Source organism: Leptinotarsa decemlineata, unplaced genomic scaffold (assembly GCF_025532065.1).
Source record: "Leptinotarsa decemlineata unplaced genomic scaffold, Ldec_3_MD MMD2_tig00000199_RagTag_RagTag, whole genome shotgun sequence".
Taxonomy (NCBI): Eukaryota; Metazoa; Arthropoda; class Insecta; order Coleoptera; family Chrysomelidae; genus Leptinotarsa; species Leptinotarsa decemlineata.
This window is the reverse complement of record NW_027412544.1, coordinates 7,600,494-7,619,744: the sequence shown is the minus strand read 5'-3', so window position 1 is coordinate 7,619,744 and position 19,251 is coordinate 7,600,494. Positions and strand designations below refer to the sequence as shown.

The window sequence follows — 19,251 nt, the reverse complement described above, 5'->3', positions numbered from 1 at the left end:
GGACGTAAAAGTCGCCCCTCCCTTAAATTTTGAAGGGTTGAGACGAATACTCTTGTGGAGGATATATTGGACGGAAGGTCTATCAATCCGGTAGTGAAAAAGGAAATTTCAGACTTGTTTGTCACAGAATTACTTCAAATTCAATGAAATTTTTTATTCATCCTGCAAAGTTCTCATAATGAAAAACCCACTCAGTCCCATTCTGGCAGAGATTTTCATGAACGATTTAGAGAAAAATGCATAGTAACCAACTGGTAAGAAGTTTTGTGTATTGGTATAGATATGTGGATGATATCCTGGTATGTTTCACAGGAACGAACAAACAGTTGACTAAGTTTTTGTTTCATCAGTTCTCTCCATCCTTCTATCACATTCACCATGGAGATGAAAAATACGACTCTATATATTTTCTGGACTTGACAATAACAAAAGTTAACACCAAACATCATTTTTCAATTTATCGTTAACCAGCACATACATATATTATCAGCACATAGTAGCAGCATTCAACACTATCAGTCAGAGACGAATTTCAACAAAGAACTGAACATAATGAAACAAATAGTCGTTAACAATGATTACGTTTGTAGTCTAATAGATTCTTCATTATCAAAAAAGTTCTACAGAAAAGCTTTGAAGAGGATGAAAGTTATATAGAACCTTAACCTACTTAGGATAATCCACTACAAATATTTCAGATTTTCTGCACAACAAAGGTGTAAATATTGCTTTCAAAACCAACAACAACTTAGGAATGCACATTAAGAATGACAAAGATAAAAGTTCAGTTTCAGAAAAATCTGGAGTGTATAAATTATCATATGGGTCATGTCCGATGTTTTATACTGGAAGAATGTTCAAAGCCCACATAAAAGAATACAAAGATAGTTTCCAGAATGGAAAAATAAATTCCACATATGCCACTCATCAACCATGAATTCAAGCCCTAACCTGTTGGAGAGTATGGAAATAAACAAATTCAAAAACTCTTAATAACTTATGAACGATCAAACTGAACTGAATAATTCGCCATTATTGAATCAATTTATTTCCGGGTGAGAATAATAAGATAATATTACTGGAGTTTTTTCTCCAACATCGAACCGTTATTTTAACATCACAACACGTGTTTCGATCACCAAGTGATCATCTTCAAGAGGAAGATGCAAAAACACATGACATCAAACGGACAAAACTTTTGGAGCGACCTATATTTTGATCGAGGCGTTCACAAAACTCATCTTTAACTTATTTTGCTTATAACTGTTATAATCAATTACATTTACATGTAACATAAATATGGTTCAGGAAATATTCATTTGATAAACTGATTTCGTCCTATCCAAACAACCGTTAAGGTAAATATAATTGAGTAAATAATATATATATTAATTATATATTTCTCGATGTGAAAATGATGACGTGACTCATTTATTTAAAAAAATATCGATGCCAAAAACTATTAACTCTTCTTAAACAGTTTTGAAGTTTTTTGGCGAATCCATACTTTTATGTTTCGAGGATTCCTTTATGGTAAAGATTTTATAATAAACTGGATATTTCACTTTGCTGATATTTAATAGTTTCATGCACATCATTTTATAAGATTTATAATGTATCAGGTGTAATCCAGAGTATTCGCTCCCATCAGTTTCTATCACTTTCAATTAGAAAATGAGTGAACAACTCTTTGGATCGACCCCGTATAAAAATATTTTTAAAATCTGATTTTCCGTTAACCAGCTGTCGCACCCGTACGAACGAGAACCCTCTGAAATCGAAACTTGTGCAAGCTAAGGACTAACGAGGTATTATCTTTTAACGTGTGATTCTTAACACAGGCTGGACGATAGCAAGTGAAAATCGATCGTTCAGCCTGGGGCTTGAACCACCAACCAACACGGTCGATTTGAGTGAGTGAACAAAGCATCCACGTCAAACCGACCGACTACCGACCGAATGTTGAAATATTTTTTATTAATAGTTTCATTTGTCTTTTACATAAAGTTTTGCTTCGATTTGACAATATCTGTCAAATTTTATCTTTACTTACAAAAAAATCAATTACTTCTCAAAATATTGTAAAAAGTGCAGAATTTCAGCAAAATAATATTGAATAAATACTTTTGAGAGTAATGATATAAACTCAATACTCATTTCCCACTTTGCTGATGACAATGTGAACTGAAATTCAGAACACTTGGAAGCTGCGTTTGGTAAAACCATTGTTGATGACAGAAATAACCTCACTATTGGGATAAAAAAAAAAAGAATTTAACAGATGATGCTAATCAGGTGACTACCGTTTTTCTAGTTTATCTACATCGCGACCAATAAAGAAATTGATCCCAGGATGAAATTTTGAATTCGGCAATTGATAGAAAAAATCCCGCACAGTGCGGAATATATGTGAATTTCTCAATATTTATCGATGAGTAAGAAACCGCAAAAAATGGTTTCCTAAGTTATTCTTGGAGTCGGAAACCGGCTCACGCAGTTAAAACAATCGAATGAATCAGCCAACACGTGCTTTAAATTCCCCCAATTCTCCTCATCATTCGAAGAACTCTAAAACCCTGGATCGTTCGTTGATTGGACATTTTTCCAGGACAGATTAGATTTGACGATATCTCGTTAAGACAGGATTAAATCATTCAAGTAAAATGCGCGCTCCTGCCTGCCATAAAAGATATCAAGTGCACGCGAAACATTTCAGTTAAATAACAAACAAGGTTCCGACACCACCTCGGCTTCGACATCCAAACTGAACGCAAGTCAAATATCAGTTTTTCACAGTACCGGACAAAAATGCTCGCTCGCTAAAAACCCTCAAAATGGAAGGCCGTTTCACAAAAAGTGAAAACGGTGGAGGTGTTGAGAACATCGGCTTTCAGTTGCAAGAAAGTGGGGACCTGAACGGACAACGTGTTACAAACGGTAATCCGGTATTGAATACGAGTTTGAATAATCAAGGCCCAAGAAGAAAGAAATCTTTTGTGCAATTGACTAGAGAGGCTTTGCCAAGACTCGAGAACTATAGGAATTCCAGGAAGGCTGTGAAAAGACCGAGTTTGGGAGAGCTATATGAGGGTACCGAATTTGATAAGGTGAGTCGGTATTTTGTTGTTTGCGGAATTATTTTTAATGGTGATGGTAGGTTTATTGTTTTTTTTTAATAGAAAACAAGGTTTTCTCACATTGTACAAGATTTTCATAAAAATAAATATATTTTTTTTCAAGAACACACTGAATCATGGGAATTTTTGAACAAAAATACTTTGGACAGTGCACTGGTCCTCGGCCATTCAATGAAGAAGACTTCAAACTAACATTTGTCTATGTAAAAAAAGATGAGTTCAAAAATTGCCTACAACAACCTGAAAAATGATTTTTCTCATACCATTTCCAGCAAGAAAAACGTGAGTGGGCTACAGTTGGTTAACGGAAAAACAGATTTTTTTTTTCGAAACATTATCGCGATTTATAATCATTCCCAAAAAGTGACGTAGTGTAACCTTGTTCTTTCACAATGAAATTATTAATACAAAAAAAGAATCACTAGCCGTTGAACCCTAATTATCCAGTAATTGAAGTAATTACTCTGCAATTCAAAAACCACATCAGATATCATTCATGATGTCTCTGATTCTCACAAAATACAGTCATTTTGAAATCTGAAAACAATCATAAAATACTAACTATTTCTGAGATTGATCCCCTAAGCATATCAACAATTCAGGCTAAAGTATTATTTCATTTTGTGGACTAACAAGATTTGAGCTCTTTTTACTCATTATATCAACTGATAATCCTTCCATGTGAAATATACCGAAAACTAAGTTACAAGTGCTGCTTAATGAAACCGTTTCATTGTAATATTTATCTTTATTATTATATTACTTATTCTCTAATGAGTATTCCTTGAAAATTCATATACAATGACAATAACTTGAATATTATAAACGTCACAGCAAGATACGTAATAACATACATATTCAATACCCAAATATTTTCGAAAATAATATTCGTTTCATAATGGCTTCATTGTTGAGTTATTGAAAAAATGATTTTCTGGTCCGATATTTTATTAAACAACTTTGGTTATATAATTTGTCGATATAGGTGGTTTTTTGAAAAACTGTAAAATTCATACTCATCATTATTTGACTTGTAAATACAATGTAAATAGTTTGAAGGATTGCCAAAACTTCTGTAAGACATGTACATCTGATCATTCATTATGGGATTCGCGATGTATGTTTAGGATGACTTCAAGAGTTTTTCTCTATTCAACAAATTCATATTTCAAATAGTCAGAAAATTCTGTTGATGATATGCTGTCAATCTCTATTTGAAATTGATAGGTCCGAATTTTCTAGAGAAAGATATTTTTAAACAAATAATTTCACATATACCTACAGGCCGTTTCTTTTATCATGTGGTAAATAGGAAAAAAGGTAACTGTCATCGGGAACGATACAATGGCCGAAAAACATTTACAGGAACTCTCGCCCTTCTCGAGTTATACGGGGAAAACCAAAAATGCTTTTTTTCATTTTTGTTGAATGGAATTGTTATTTCGGAGAATATTAAAAAATGGATAGAGAAAATGTTATTGTATTCGAAGTGTATTATGACGATGTAATAATAAATATTCGATAAAACGTTACGTTACGTTACGTGACACACGTTACGTGTGTCAAACGTTACGTTACACACACTTCAAGAAGGCGACGAAGCAAGACGCCTGGAATATTGTTTATGGGCCCAAGGGGAATATTTAAACAATAGAAATTTCCTTAAAAATATTTTATATACCGACGAAGCCACTTTCACTACAAATGGAGTAGTGTCATCACAGAATTGTCGCTATTGGGCAGCGTGGTGAATTAGTAGAGGCTACTAGAATATGAGTTAGAATTAATTGTTGCACTGAATCGAAATATTTCAATAATTAGTTATTAGTTACGTTTATTAAAATTTTTTGCTTCATTGTTAGTTGAATTGTGTGAATGTAATTCCGTTATTTTCATTAAAAATATTTACGCTATTTGTTTTTTTTTTTCATCTGGCGGCACTTTATTGTTGAAATTATTGAAAAAATTATATATTGTGACTGTTAGCTGTGTGACTTTTCGAATTTTTGAGTTGTCATAACTTTGTTAATAATGAATACTTTTTCATGAAATTATGGTCACACCTGTTTAGAGGCACTCTGAATCCAGTTGCGTAGTGATTTTTTCAAAAAAAAAATTGCTAATAAAAAATATCGTAGTATGCCCTGAAACTTTAATAAACATTTCATATTATGTCCCAAGGTAGTGCTCTATATATATATGTATATACATATATATATATATATATATATATATATATATATATATATATATATATATATATATATATATATATATATATATATATATATATATAGAGCACTAACCAAGCCTCAGTTATGAGTATTTATTAGTGATCGACGAAAATTAGGTTGGAAAATTCATTCACAATGACAATGGAAGTGATAAGGTACCTAATAGGAATATTATCAGTGTACCTTTCTTTCATTTTGCCTATAACATCAGAAATGTGTCGAATTCACTAGATATCTATGTCAATACAAAAATAGTTGAGCGAAAAATTTTATCAGCTAGTTGAACGTGTCAATTGGAGTTGATTCATTCACTTCATTTTACAGTATAATTTCTTTCCGATAAAGCCTGGGGATTTTAAAGAAATGTGCAGTATGGAAATAGCTGATTCATTGACTTGACACTCGTTTCCTAACGTCATAGATATTGATTCGTCAAATATCATTACGTTATATAAGAAATTCCCAAAAACATGTGAACACTAATGCCTTTATCTCTAGTGAAATTCAATGTTCATGTGATCCTTATAGAAAGTTTATTTTGAACCTAATATTTTTCTTCATTTCTTTCAAAATTTCCCACATTTTTTGTACGGAAATGGAGAAGTAGAAAACCAAAAAGTAATAGTTCCTAAAAATTGCCTGTTGCATTATCTTATTCTACAAATTTGTTTAAATGTTACTCATCACTTTTTTTACTCAATTGAAAAAGAGTCAGCTATTCTTGGAAATCAACTTGTTAATAGTTTTGCAGGCATGGAGAAAATAAATGAAACATGCATCTAGGAAGTATTTCAAAGTCAATTCATTTCAATTAATTTCCAGATAGTTTTTCATTAGAGTATTTGAAAGGAATGGTCATATGTTTATTAAGAAGTCAATAAAAGCTTTGAATATCAATTATTGTAACATTCAAGGGATAGATAGGTCACAAAGTATGTGGGTAATTGACTCTCATTAAATACGATGGTTAAAAAGATAAAAGCGTTTGTTTGTTCGGTATTTAATACCTAGAAAGTATCAAATTTCAGTTGATAATTTCCTGTTTGTAGTGAGGTTGAGAAGTTTGTTCTTCACATAATAAATAATGATACTCAATTCAAGAGCAATTACATGTCGATGATGATATGAGAGAATAGTGTTAGACAGATTTCTCATCAATTAGCAAGTGATATATAATAACTCCATTACTTTGCTAATGGAACTTAACGAATTCCAATATCTGCACATCATATTATCGTTTGGGAAGTTGATAGATATGTAAAGAAAGAAAAAAAGGGGAAGTTGTCTGATGTATGAAACAAGCTGCATTCATAACTCATAAACGGCTGCATCAATATACATGATTTTTAATTTTTTTGGATTGTCTCCTCTGGGAATAACTATAAAAACATAGAAACCTTCAGAAAAAAATTCAATATATAAAACAAAGTCACGAAATCGTGTCAGTTATATTATTTATGACTCAAGAATGGCAGAACCGGAATGGCAGAATGCCTATTTAAGCGACATTTGGCTTGGATTAAGAGAGTTGTTATGTTGAGCGCAAGTTATGATATTTGTGATTGTGCGCGCATGGAAATTTGTTAGTCATGATAGAGGCAAAGTCGGCCATATTTATCACTGTTATTCAAAATGCAGCGAGAAGATCGAATTATCCACAACAGAATCGTTATGCATTTATATTGCTGAATTTGCGAATCAATCCAATGCAGACAAAAAAGAAATCGCACTAGAGGAACGCTGTGTTCAGTGTTGCCAGGTCTACTGTTTCTGCAGTAGATCTCCTTTTTTTGGCTCCCGAGTTACGGTTCTATTGTTTGAGAATTGGAATCTACTCATGACCAAATTCATTCAGTAAAATAATTATGGATGACTGTCAACAGCAAAAATTATCGTACGTACCTTCGGTTTCTCGCATCAACCTACTGTTTCTCTGGCACAAAATACTGCTAAGCATGAAAACGACCTGGCCAGACTTCGTTCTTCACAAACACCATATATAAAATAGCTAAAACCTTAACACAACAAATATTGATTATAAGGCGGTCGAAGTTCGCCCGGTCAGCTAGTATTGAATGGATATAAAAAAAAAATGTTTCATGTTGAAAAATTGAATAAAATGAATATAAAATTGAAATGAAACGAATGAGAATCAATCAATCAGAAAATTTACATCATAATTGAAATAAAACACCTACTAGAGCTTTTTTGTTTCCGGAGAAAACCAGGAAATTTCATATTCTGTTTGTTGCTGAATCTTATTTATTTGCAGAGTTATTGAAAATGTTAACTTTCATTGTACTCTCAGCATATGATCATAAAAAATTGTCATACTCAGTATCATCATACTTGGGGCAACTTAGAAATTTAAATAACATACTGTATCTTTTGTAGCGATTTTTGATTGTTTATACTCATTCATTATCGTTAAATTAAATTTATCCGATACTACCAACAGTTTTGATAATTTAATTATCATCAAATAAATTCTTATTATTCATAACGGCCCTGATAATCACTCGAGTTGAAGCAATTCTAACTTTATGTACCACAGTAATCGTCCAAACTTTCATGTCCAGTTCCTTTTCAGAAATCGCGCTGTTCATTTGGTAGTCATTCAACTATAAAAAATAATTAATTTTTTAAGTAACAAGTGAATGAATTATGGATTTCCATCAAGAATCTACACGATGGTCTAATGCAGAGCCAAACTACGATATCGACCGTTTGCAAGCTTTGGTTTTATCTAGTTGCCTTGCAGTGAAAGCTGCAGAGTGATATTAAAAGCCATTTCTTATTCGGCGGTCAATCTCGAGCTTTGGCTTTGCAACAGACTGCCATGGGAACTATCATTTATCTTGGATAAACAATGTTTGAGCTTTCTGTCATTCCATAGATGCCCTCGAGAACCCATGCCCATGAAATACGCAGATAGGCAGGTCAGTGTTTGATATAATTAAGCTGATGTTGTTTTCGTAACCAGATTTATCTTTCATATTTTGAAAATTAGGTAGAGTTCCTGAGAAATTTTGATATTATTCGGAAAATGAATCAAAATGATACCAACAGAAATGATACCTAAGTTTATTTCTCTAGTATCTTCAAAGCTAGAAAATTGCCGAACTTAATTGACTTCTGGAATATGCATCTGTCAGGAACTTAATGAGAGCTTTGAATCAGGAGGAATGACAACATTTATAGTTCAACGTCAATATCAGCCTATTTTTCTTAAACAATAACATGTTTTTCTTATCAGTGAGTGACTCCCGATCAAACATCGTGAGAGCCCAAATGGTGGCTGGACAATCTGGACATAAATTGTGACTTCGGCCATGAAAATCTATGTCCTTATTGAAAAGTTTTCGAAAGTTGTACGAAGTGGGAAAATCTCACTGAAAAATAATTTAGTAATTTGATGATCATCAAATTATCAAAACTTGAATACGTAGAAAATCCAACTACAGGATATTGAATGAACATTACGGATTGAAAATTTGCTGTTGAAAATGCAGGTCCGTATTTGAAATTTCGAAGTTCAAGGTGCTAAAAGTCTGACAGCACCCTGTATTGAAATTGTTTGACCATATCCTAATAGCACAATGAAAATTACAGCAGAAAAGTACATAGATTTTCAATTTTCTATAGAGGAGTTGATACAGCAAAAATATAACTTCAAGTTTTTTGCTTTACTCGTATGTCTACGGAATCAAAAGAGCTACAGTCGCTGTTTCAACATCATTTAATAGTACACAAAAATATGTTACATTCTTTTTGATATCGGAGATATACCTTCGAAAACCTTTTATCAGAATCTGAGACTACTTCCAAAACAAGCACTTTTCTCAAACACCAGAACTGCTGTAATCTTCTCGACGTTTGTTTAACCAGCCAAGTTGGCGTCTTCAAGAGATACAGTAAACTGAACTGTTCCTTCAGAAAATGGGTTTTGAGAAATGTGCTTGTTTTGGATTTATTCTACGCCAGAGGTTCTGCTATCTGTAGAGTAGGGAGGGTGAGTGTAGGCTCACAGCACTCAGGCCACATGTGACCCATTGTACATCTTCCCGAGGAATTGTCCTCTTAGGTCATCGTCCATCCTGTCCTAGGACAGGACACTAGGAGACATCTCCTTTATATTGGTAGGTGTAGGCCAAGACTCGCCAAACACACACTCTCTTTGGCAACATTGATGTGTCTCACGGTGACCTCTGCGAATGTTTTGGAAGGTGCAGCGATATTACTGTCGTTGCGCGGCTTCTCCACCCTCCTTGGGATTACTTCCGTGGAGGTGCACAAGTGAGGGAGCTTTCGGACAGGGGAAGCCGGTTTCTTGCCTTTACTCAAGTCGGAGCTGTTGGTGCCCGCCGCAGGAAGTGCCCTTGCAGTCGGAGGTGATCTGCTATGTCCATGTCCAGCCCCATTCCAAGCGGTAGATTGGGGTGGACATTTCTGTTTATTCCCAACCACCGCCTTCTGTCCAGCCTCGGGATTGGTTTTTGTTGTTTCATTCATATGTGTTCCCAAGAGTAGCATCTGGCAGAGCCCCGCATTACCAGAGGTAGGCTGATTACAGTGAGGTTTCGCCGAGTTCCCCAGCTGTCGGCCCAACTGTCGGCACGATTCCTTACACCTCAGCTTGGATAGGCTGGTCCACGGTGGCATGTTTTGCAAAGGCTTTTGGGGGGCCCTACTTATTTTTGCCACTGACCAGGAGTCGGGCGACCCCGTCCGTAAGGCCACATTAGCTTCCCGGACAGGGCCTTCAGTGCCCTGGCCGTTCCTCTATCCGCCACACGGTATGTGACGTATTTATAGTTCTGCTGAATTGACAGTTACATTTCTGCTTTTATTTGCATGAATACTCCTAGTGTACTTACGAAGTATTTGCAACTTTATGTGGTTATTATTTCGAAAATTAGAATTTCTGATGTGTAATGAGTACAACTCAATCACTGCTCACACAAAATTGGAATTTCTGATATGAAATAAGTACAACTCAATCACTGCTCACACATAAATGGAATTTGTGATGCAGAATGGGTACAAATCAATCACTGTTTACACAAAATTGGAATTTCTGATATAGAATGAGTACAACTCAATCACTGCTCAGACAGAATTAGAATTTCTGATGTAGAATTAGTACAACTCAATTACTGCTCAGACACACCTGAACTGCAACACTATTCTTGACGCGCGTTTCATTAACCAAGTTTTTCGATAATTAAATCTTAATAATTCATTATCTTATCTTTTTCCACAATTCGTTTTGTCTTTATGGATGAAATTTGGCTCATCTATAACTGAGTAAGGATTAGGTCATATTAGCTTGTATCTATCTGAAGGTATGGTTTCAATAAATTTGTCACTTTCTATTTTCCAATTCAATATCTTTGTCATACTTATAACGCGTCTTCAGTTCCAGGGGGTGTAGAAAATATCCTAGCATTCTATGACGAACCCTTCAGTTCTGAACCTTTTCCCACTTGAACTGAGAATGGTAAATGTTATTATATTTGGATGAGTCCAGGTCTTGAAAGTTGTTGAAGAAGACACTGTTTATTGATTTATCCTCATTTAGGCGAAGAAATGCAGTGGTCGCTTCTGTTTCAATGTAAGTGTCTTGGAGAATGGGTTTCAATTTATCTATACTACTAATCACTTCATTCAATATCGAAAACCAAACCAAGTTTATTGACCGTTCACCGGATCAACTCCAAGGAAGCATTGTTATCATCTGAAAACTATATTGAGAAGTATAAACATTTCCTTAATAGAAGTTAATGCGTTTCGATTAATGCAAACGACATACGGGCAGTGTGTCTAAATATAATCAGAGATCAAATATTCTCTCTGTGGGTCATATATTTCAGAATGGAATTATTGGTTCAAGTTCAAGGCAATAAAGATCCCCTGTTGATCAGAAGACTCAGCACTTTGTAAGCTTTTTCGGTGCTTTTGGAACTGTAATTTTTCTACATAATCCATGAGGTGCTAGTAGGTGTCTTCTTTGAAAATGAATAGTTTGTTAATGAATATAAAAATGTTTTTACAACAAAAGATCAAGCCACCTACCGAGAAATAAACCAACTTGAATCGCAAGTTCAAACAAAACCAATCCACTCAAAAACATTTGGATTGAGAAATTTTACTTTCTCAGGCTTGTCAGTTGTTAGTTGAGTCGTAGTTAAGCCTAGCACAACTGATTACGAGTCAAAACAACGTTGTGTGGTGATGAAATTCGATTGATTTGTCTGTGGGCTCTGGTTTAGTCTATTGTTGTAAATTCAAAATGATTATGCAATAATGGTATTATATGCCAAGGTTTAATAAAGAGAATAATTGTGAGGTAATTGTCGTGGACATAATTGAAGCTAGACAATTTTCAACACCAGTCTCATGATTATTTATTTTATATTCTCAGGATCACTGTGTTTCTAGACCATATATGTGACAATTGAGTAAGGATTTGAGGAGTAACTTGTTGAAAATACCAGCTGCCCGACCTGGTCCGGGTTCCTATTTTTATAGGTTCGGAACATCATAGGTCATTGTGGATCAATTGGGAAAGTGGTATGTTGTTATAGCCCTCTATCACACATCTATGAAGAAAAGTTCCGGTGTATACATGAAATGCGTCCTTTGGAAGATAGGAGTAGATTTCGCTGTCTAGAAATTTTTGAGAACAGTCCAGAACATTCAAGAGTATTTGAAAGCTTTGCACAACATTTCAAAATATCCCGGAATATTTTGGAACGTTCGGAAACATTCTGGAAAATTCCAAATCATTGTGGACAATCGAGGGAGTTACATGGTATGGGTTACATGGTATGTTTTTCTTTATCTTACATCCCACTTCATCAAGAAGAGAAGACATTTTTTCAGATATTTTCCAACATAGTCTCCTTCCAACTCTACAGACTCCCAGATGCTCCCATCTCTGTAATCCGTCCAAATATTCCAAGTATTCGGCGTTTTCTTCTGCATAATAGTTGTTCACGAAGGTGATTGCCTCTTCATTTGACGAAAATATCTGCAGTTCAAACTAAAATTCGTCAATATTTGCCATGACAATCACTGAGGTGTGAGACAGTGCGTTGTCTTGGTGAAACAGTATTTTTTTGCAAATGTGGCCGTTTCTCAGCTTGTCAAATAATGATGCGTAGTATGCTCCCGTAATGACTCTTCTTCTTTGAAGATAATCAATTGAAATACTCCATGACTATCCTAAAAAATGGTCGCCATCACTTTCCCAACCGAATTTTTGTTTGGAGCCAGTTTCCCTTTTGTAGTCCACTGTTTGGATCTATTATTGTTTTGGGCGTATAGTGGTGCATCTAAGTTTTAGCTACAGTAATCAATCGGCTCCAAAACTGGAATTTATTGCGCCTAAACTGCGCCAACAGAACGTTTGAAATGTTCATTCGAAAAAGATTTCGGTCTAACGTGAGCAAACGCGGCACCCAACGCGCGGAGAGCTTTCTCATGCCTAAATGTTGATCAGACATGTGAGAAACACGTTCTTTCGACATGTTCATAACCTCTGCTATCTCTCTCACTTTAATTTGTCAGTAGCTGCAGTTTTTGGAAGTCCCGAACATTCATCGTCTCTCAAGCTCTTACGGCTATGTTTGAATTCAGCTGCCCAAAATTTCACTATGGTAAATGATGATTCAGAGTCACCATACACAAAATCCAACTCAGGCGTATTGCGTATTGCCTTCCAAAAACAAATATTTAATGACAGTTCGATACGCGATTTCGTCCATTTTCATAAAAACACTCATATTAACTCACTCAAATGACTATTACATAACAACTGCGCGTTCAAATGGTTGAAGCTTTCGTGAGGAACTGTCAACAGATGAACATCGAAATTGACTTATTCACGACTGCTGCTATATTCATGTTAAGGCTAAACAAAACTGTAACGCCTAGATGATTCACCAATGATTCACTAAACTGATTCACTACGTGAAACAGAATTAACCCAAGTGCATCCTTTCTTTACGTGTTTCATAAGTTTGTAAGGCTGCTTGAATTCATTTTGGCACGCGATAATTCTTGATAATTCAAACTGTTTAAACTGCTAAAGGGCAATTATGATGTACATCGAATGTTAATTGCAAATAACAACATCATTTGTTGGGGATTAATACCATATTCGTGTAAATATCCTCCCACTCATATTATATGTTACCATTATTTAAAACTATATAGTTGTTGGCCGCGGCTTCGTGATATACCATTTTAAACAAATATTTTCAATATTTTTCCATTAACCCAAAACTTCAGATTTTTAACTTCAAAACTGACGACCTCGGAGGTGGAAATTCCTGTTTCCCTTTCTTGATGCTTATTTACGCTATACGCGTAAATAATCTACTTGCATATTTCAAGATTGTAGGTTCAGTATAGCTTTGGCTGTACGTTGATATTATAGTGTCAGTCAATAATGAGTGGTACCCACTCATACAATATTGAATAAACATCAGCATAAATAAACTGAAAGGATTAGAATAAAATACGTTTTTTACGTTTTAACGCCTAAACAGCTCAACGGATTGAAATGTAAGTTGGTATATAGATAGATCATGACCTGGAATAACACATAGGGTAGGTTCCCACGGAAACGCAGGGAAAACAGCGGGGAACAGCTAGTATTATATAAGTGGGTACTTAGTCGTCAGTTTTGAAGTTGAAAATCTGAAGTTTTGGGTTAATAAATATTTGTTTAAAATGGTAAATCACGAAGCCGCGGCCAGCAACTAGTTTTAAATAATGGTAACATATAATATGAGTGGGAGGATATTTACACGAATATGGTATTAATCCCCAACAAATGATGTTGTTATTTGCAATTAACATTCGATGTACATCATAATTGCCCTTTAACAGTTTAAACAGTTTGAATTATCAACAATTATCGCGTGCCAAAATAAATTCAAGCAGCCTTACAAACTTATGAGTCACGTAGAGAAAGGTTGCACTTGGGTTAATTCAATTTCACGTAGTGAATCAGTTTAGTGAATCATTGGTGAATCATTTAGGCGTTACATTTTTGTTTAGTTTTAACATGAATATAGCAGCACTCGTGAATAAGGTCAATTTCGATGTTCATCTGTTGACAGTTTCTCACAAAAGCTTCAACCATTTGAACGCGCAGTTGTTATGTAATAGCCGTTTGAGTGAGTTAATATAAGTGTTTTTATGAAAATGGACGAAATTGCGTATCGAACTGTCATTAAATATTTGTTTTTGGAAGGCAATACGCAATACGCCTGAGTTGGATTTTGTGTATGATGACTCTGAATCATCATTTACCACAGTGAAATTTTGGGCAGCTGAATTCAAACGTAGCCGTAAGAGCTTGAGAGACGATGAACATTCGGGACTTCCAAAAACTGCAACTACTGACGAATTAAAGTGAGAGAGATAGCAGAGGTCATGAACATGTCGAAAGAACGTGTTTCTCACATGTCTGATCAACATTTAGGCATGAGAAAGCTCTCCGCGCGATGGGTGCCGCGTTTGCTCACGTTAGACCAAAAACTTGTTCGAATGAACATTTCAAACGTTCTGTTGGCGCAGTTTAGGCGCAATAAATTCCAGTTTTGGAGCCGATTAATTACTGTAACTAAAACTTGGATGCACCACTATACGCCCAAAACAATAATATATCCAAACAGTGGACTACAAAAGGGAAACTGGCTTCAAAACAACAAAAAACAAATTTTCGGTTGGGAAAGTGATATCGACCATTTTTTTTGGATAGTCATGGAGTATTTCAATTGATTATCTTCAAAGAAGAATAATCATTACGAGAGCATACTACGCATTATTATTTAACAAGCTGAGAAACGGCCACATTTGCAAAAAAAATACTGTTTCACCAAGACAACGCACTGTCTCACACCTCAGTGATTGTCATGGCAAATATCGACGAATTATAGTTTGAACTGCAGATATTTTCGTCAAATGAAGAGGCAATCACCTTTGTAAACAACTATTATGCAGGAAAAAACGCCAAATACTATTTGGACGGATTACATAGATGGGAGCATCTGGGAGTCTGTAGAGTTGGAAGGAGAGTATGCTGGAAAATATCTGAAAAAATGTCCTCTCTTCTTGATGAAGTGGGATGTAAGATAAAGAAAACCATACCATGTAACCCATACCATGTAACTCCCTTGATTGTCCACAATGATTTTGAATTTTCCAGAATGTTTCCGAACGTTCCAGAATGTTCCGGGATATTTTGGAATGTTGTGCAAAGCTTTCAAATACTCTTGAATGTTCTGGACTGTTCTCAAAAATTTCTACACAAAAGTTACACAAAACTTTTGTGTAATGTAGCCTATATGTTATTCCGTATCATAAGCTGTATTTACGTGAAGTTTCATCTGAATCCGTTCAGTCGTTTAGGCGTGAAAGAGCCACATGCATACATATAATATACATACACTATTTATCCATCCTCACAAACTTTCACATTTATAATATTAGTATGAAAGTATAGATATTGAAATGGGTGTTGTGAAATATCCTCAAAAGATAGACATATGCCTTCGCACACTTCTTTGTTGTTGACCGATAAAAGAAAACAATATGTAGTGAATTGTTTTGTTATATTTCGAAAGTGTTAGGCTCCGAGTTCTCCCGGATAACATCGTTTCAAATTCCAACAAATTCACACAAGACAATGATGAATCATACATAAATATTGCCTTCCTCGTGAATCACTCCCTCCAATGGAGGAAATAGTTTCGAAATCCGTTCGTTAATGTTCGAGTTTATCACGTTGAGACAGACAGACAGACGCGAAAGAGATCTTCACTTTATATTTCCCTTGCTGGGTTCATAATTTTCCAAAAGTCCTCAAAATACTCGTAAGTAATTTGCATGTATTTCAATCTAGGAGAGTAATTCTGATAACGAATATGAAATCAACAAATTTCACTAGATATTATATAATGTTTCATTAAAAAAAGATAAGACTTGATTGTAAATGTATATTCCATATCCCTGGGTAAACAATGGTAAAATCAATGATATAAATTGACATACGCTGACAGTGTCATGTACAGTCTAATTAAAATACCTCAACTTTCACGAAAATATTTTTTTTGAACATAGTTCATTCCGAAATTCACTTTTTACGCCTCATGCTCAGAATTTCTATAATATATTCGAAACGAGCCCATAAAGTTCTTAGGAGTCATCATGATTGGTATATACCTCTAATAGAATCTCCACTCACGGGATCTGTCAATTAACACATTCGGTGTTAAGCCCACATATAGAAATATGTGATTGAGGCATAATTTGACGTGCATATGATACAAATTGATTTGAAATACCTGAAAGAATCTGTAAAAAATTAATAAAGATCAGCTGAAAAATAACAATTATATCTATTAAGCAAAAAAACTAAAATTACAATGAAATAAAAATACAAGCAACCACGAAAAAATAAATAAAAAAATTCAACTATCAACACGAGATGAAAATTAAAAAATTATCAAAAAAAAATGAAAATTGAAAATTAAAAGATTCCAAACCAAGTTACTTCACGACGTTTCGATTGTTAGTGTCCACAATCGACTTCGGGTGATAACTGGTCTTATTCCTCCGAAATCTGACTATTTATTGCTTTCACCTATCCCCTCTTCCCTCTCTCCGCTTCATCGATTTTAGAGGAAGCTGACCGATTGACGGGAGTTGGTTGTGTTCCGCTTGAATAGAGGTTTTTATATGTTGCGTATCTCTACGCTAGCTTGGCTGAATGCGTTGTTGGACAACATATATGCAGCTTCTTTGAATTTTCTCCTGAGCCAGTGTTCTTCCTTGTTGATGATTTCAGCTTGAGCCTACTGGATGTAATGTTGATGGGTTGAAACATGCTCTGCTATTCCTGATTTGCTGGTTTCTCCTTGCTGTGTGTGTTTCTTATGCTAAGAGGCCATTGAAAGTTCGCATTGCCGAGCATAAGAAACACACAGATTCTTTCTGGTTACCATTTCGAATCAATTTATATCATATTAGACAATGAAATAAAATATATTTTGAAAAGTACACCCAATTGTAAAATTTAATTCAATGTGTATCGAAATTGGAATACAGTTTTACTAAGGACAGCACGATGGAGGTTGAAGATTTCACTTGGCGTGAAATGTATCGAACTTTAGTATTCAATCAGGAAAAGTAGCATGTTTAATCGAAATTAACTGTTGTTTTCGCAGACAGTAGGTCGCCTAGAGTTGTTCCGCATAGTCTGAAACATTTGAGGTTGTGGACCACGCAAACTGACCACCCTGTGGTTGCCTTATATTATGCAGGTCAGGTCAGATTCACCAATGTATTAGACTGATGGCCAACATTATGCTACGGGCATTGGACCTCAAAAAAATTATAACACATTTCGTTACTTCGATGACAAAAAGTGGGTTTAACTGGTACCTTCGATAACATCGGTAATTTATTCACGGCTTACTAAGAAAAACTTGACGTTATTCTTGAATGAGTTTAGTCGACAACCTGTCCAGTATCAACTACTGCCTTTAGGTATATCTTCAAAATAGTAGCTGTCAAATGTATCAGTCGAATAATGTAGTAAAATCACCTTTCTAATGATGCTTAGGCCAACTAAAACTGTCAATTTCAGCCGCAAAGAAGATGACATTATCATCAATAAAGTCTGACTACATAATCAAATGAAATTATGAGAAGAGGTCATTTATTACAAACAAACGAAACCACTTCAACCATCGATGTAATAAAACCGAAGACTCAAACCTTGAATATATTATCTGCTGTGTGGACAACTCAAACTCTTTGTCTGTTGCCTCTCCATCGTCTGTCACAGTCGAAGCCTGTCACAGTCGTAGGCATGAATCCTTCATACTATAGTCAATAAAACCGAAAAATAATTGGACAATCATTTCCAGACGTGAAAATTCACCATCTTCTATAAGTTTCATCAATAGCACAACTTTACTGAATAGTTATTATGATACCTCTTGTGTTCAGTGATCTGAATTAATGTTACTGCAGTTTCGTCCTATAAGGACATTTTCAAATAAAAACAATAAACTGAAATTAATTGATAATATTAGGCCGTATATATCTTAACACCACTGTAGATAATAACAGAGGTACTCAACTTAATTGAATACCTGATTTTTTTTTACCTGTGACAATGTGGGTATAGTCTATCCATTCCCAATTGGAACGGCAATAAAAATAAGAGTAGAGTCATAAACATTTTTTGCCTGTGGCTCTTTGTCGCTCAGATAGTTAGTAACCGTGCTATCAAATGTAGTGGAGGAGTAAAGGCTCGGCTAGCTGGACTGGCTAAATACTAATTTTTTGTCTGTTTCGCAATATTTCTTTATCAGTGTCGTGTGTTCGTGGGGTTAGGTGAGGTAGTGAGTGGTTTTGCAAACCGATTTTTGATAACTTTTCTAGAGATTACCCTAACACCAAACTGATATTTTTGCACTCGACGCGCGTTTCGCTAACAAGGTTAGCATCTTCAGGAGAAGCAAATTGATACTGAATCTAAAGACAAGGGTTAGCTGTTTATATTCCTGAAGTTTTTTGGTCCAATGCGGACTTTGTTTGTTAAATGATGATTATCCTAATTGATTTTTCGGTATTTAACTAGTAGAACCACTACCTGCAAATTAATTTGTCAACAATAGATTAAAAAGCGGCCATAAAACAACGTCATTTCAAAAAAGAGTATATTATTGATTCGATGTGTGAAACACGTGGTCATATTCTCTTACGTTTGCCTCCATACTATTGTGTGTTCAATCCAATTGAAATGGTTTGGGCCACAATGAAAGAAAGCTTGCGAAAATATAATCAGTCACCGA

At 34.9% G+C, this 19,251-nt stretch overlaps 1 protein-coding gene across 1 annotated transcript in view; it reads left to right on the top strand.

Annotated features, from left to right (window-relative positions):
- Window positions 1-2,535: 2,535 nt before the first annotated feature.
- Window positions 2,536-19,251, top strand: part of NKCC (sodium potassium chloride cotransporter) — a 57,366-nt gene continuing 40,650 nt past the window's right edge. The window contains exon 1 of the mRNA XM_074172872.1: window positions 2,536-3,107. Coding sequence (XP_074028973.1) covers window positions 2,835-3,107 — 273 coding nt within the window. The 5' untranslated portion in view covers window positions 2,536-2,834. The remainder of the gene's footprint in view (window positions 3,108-19,251) is intronic.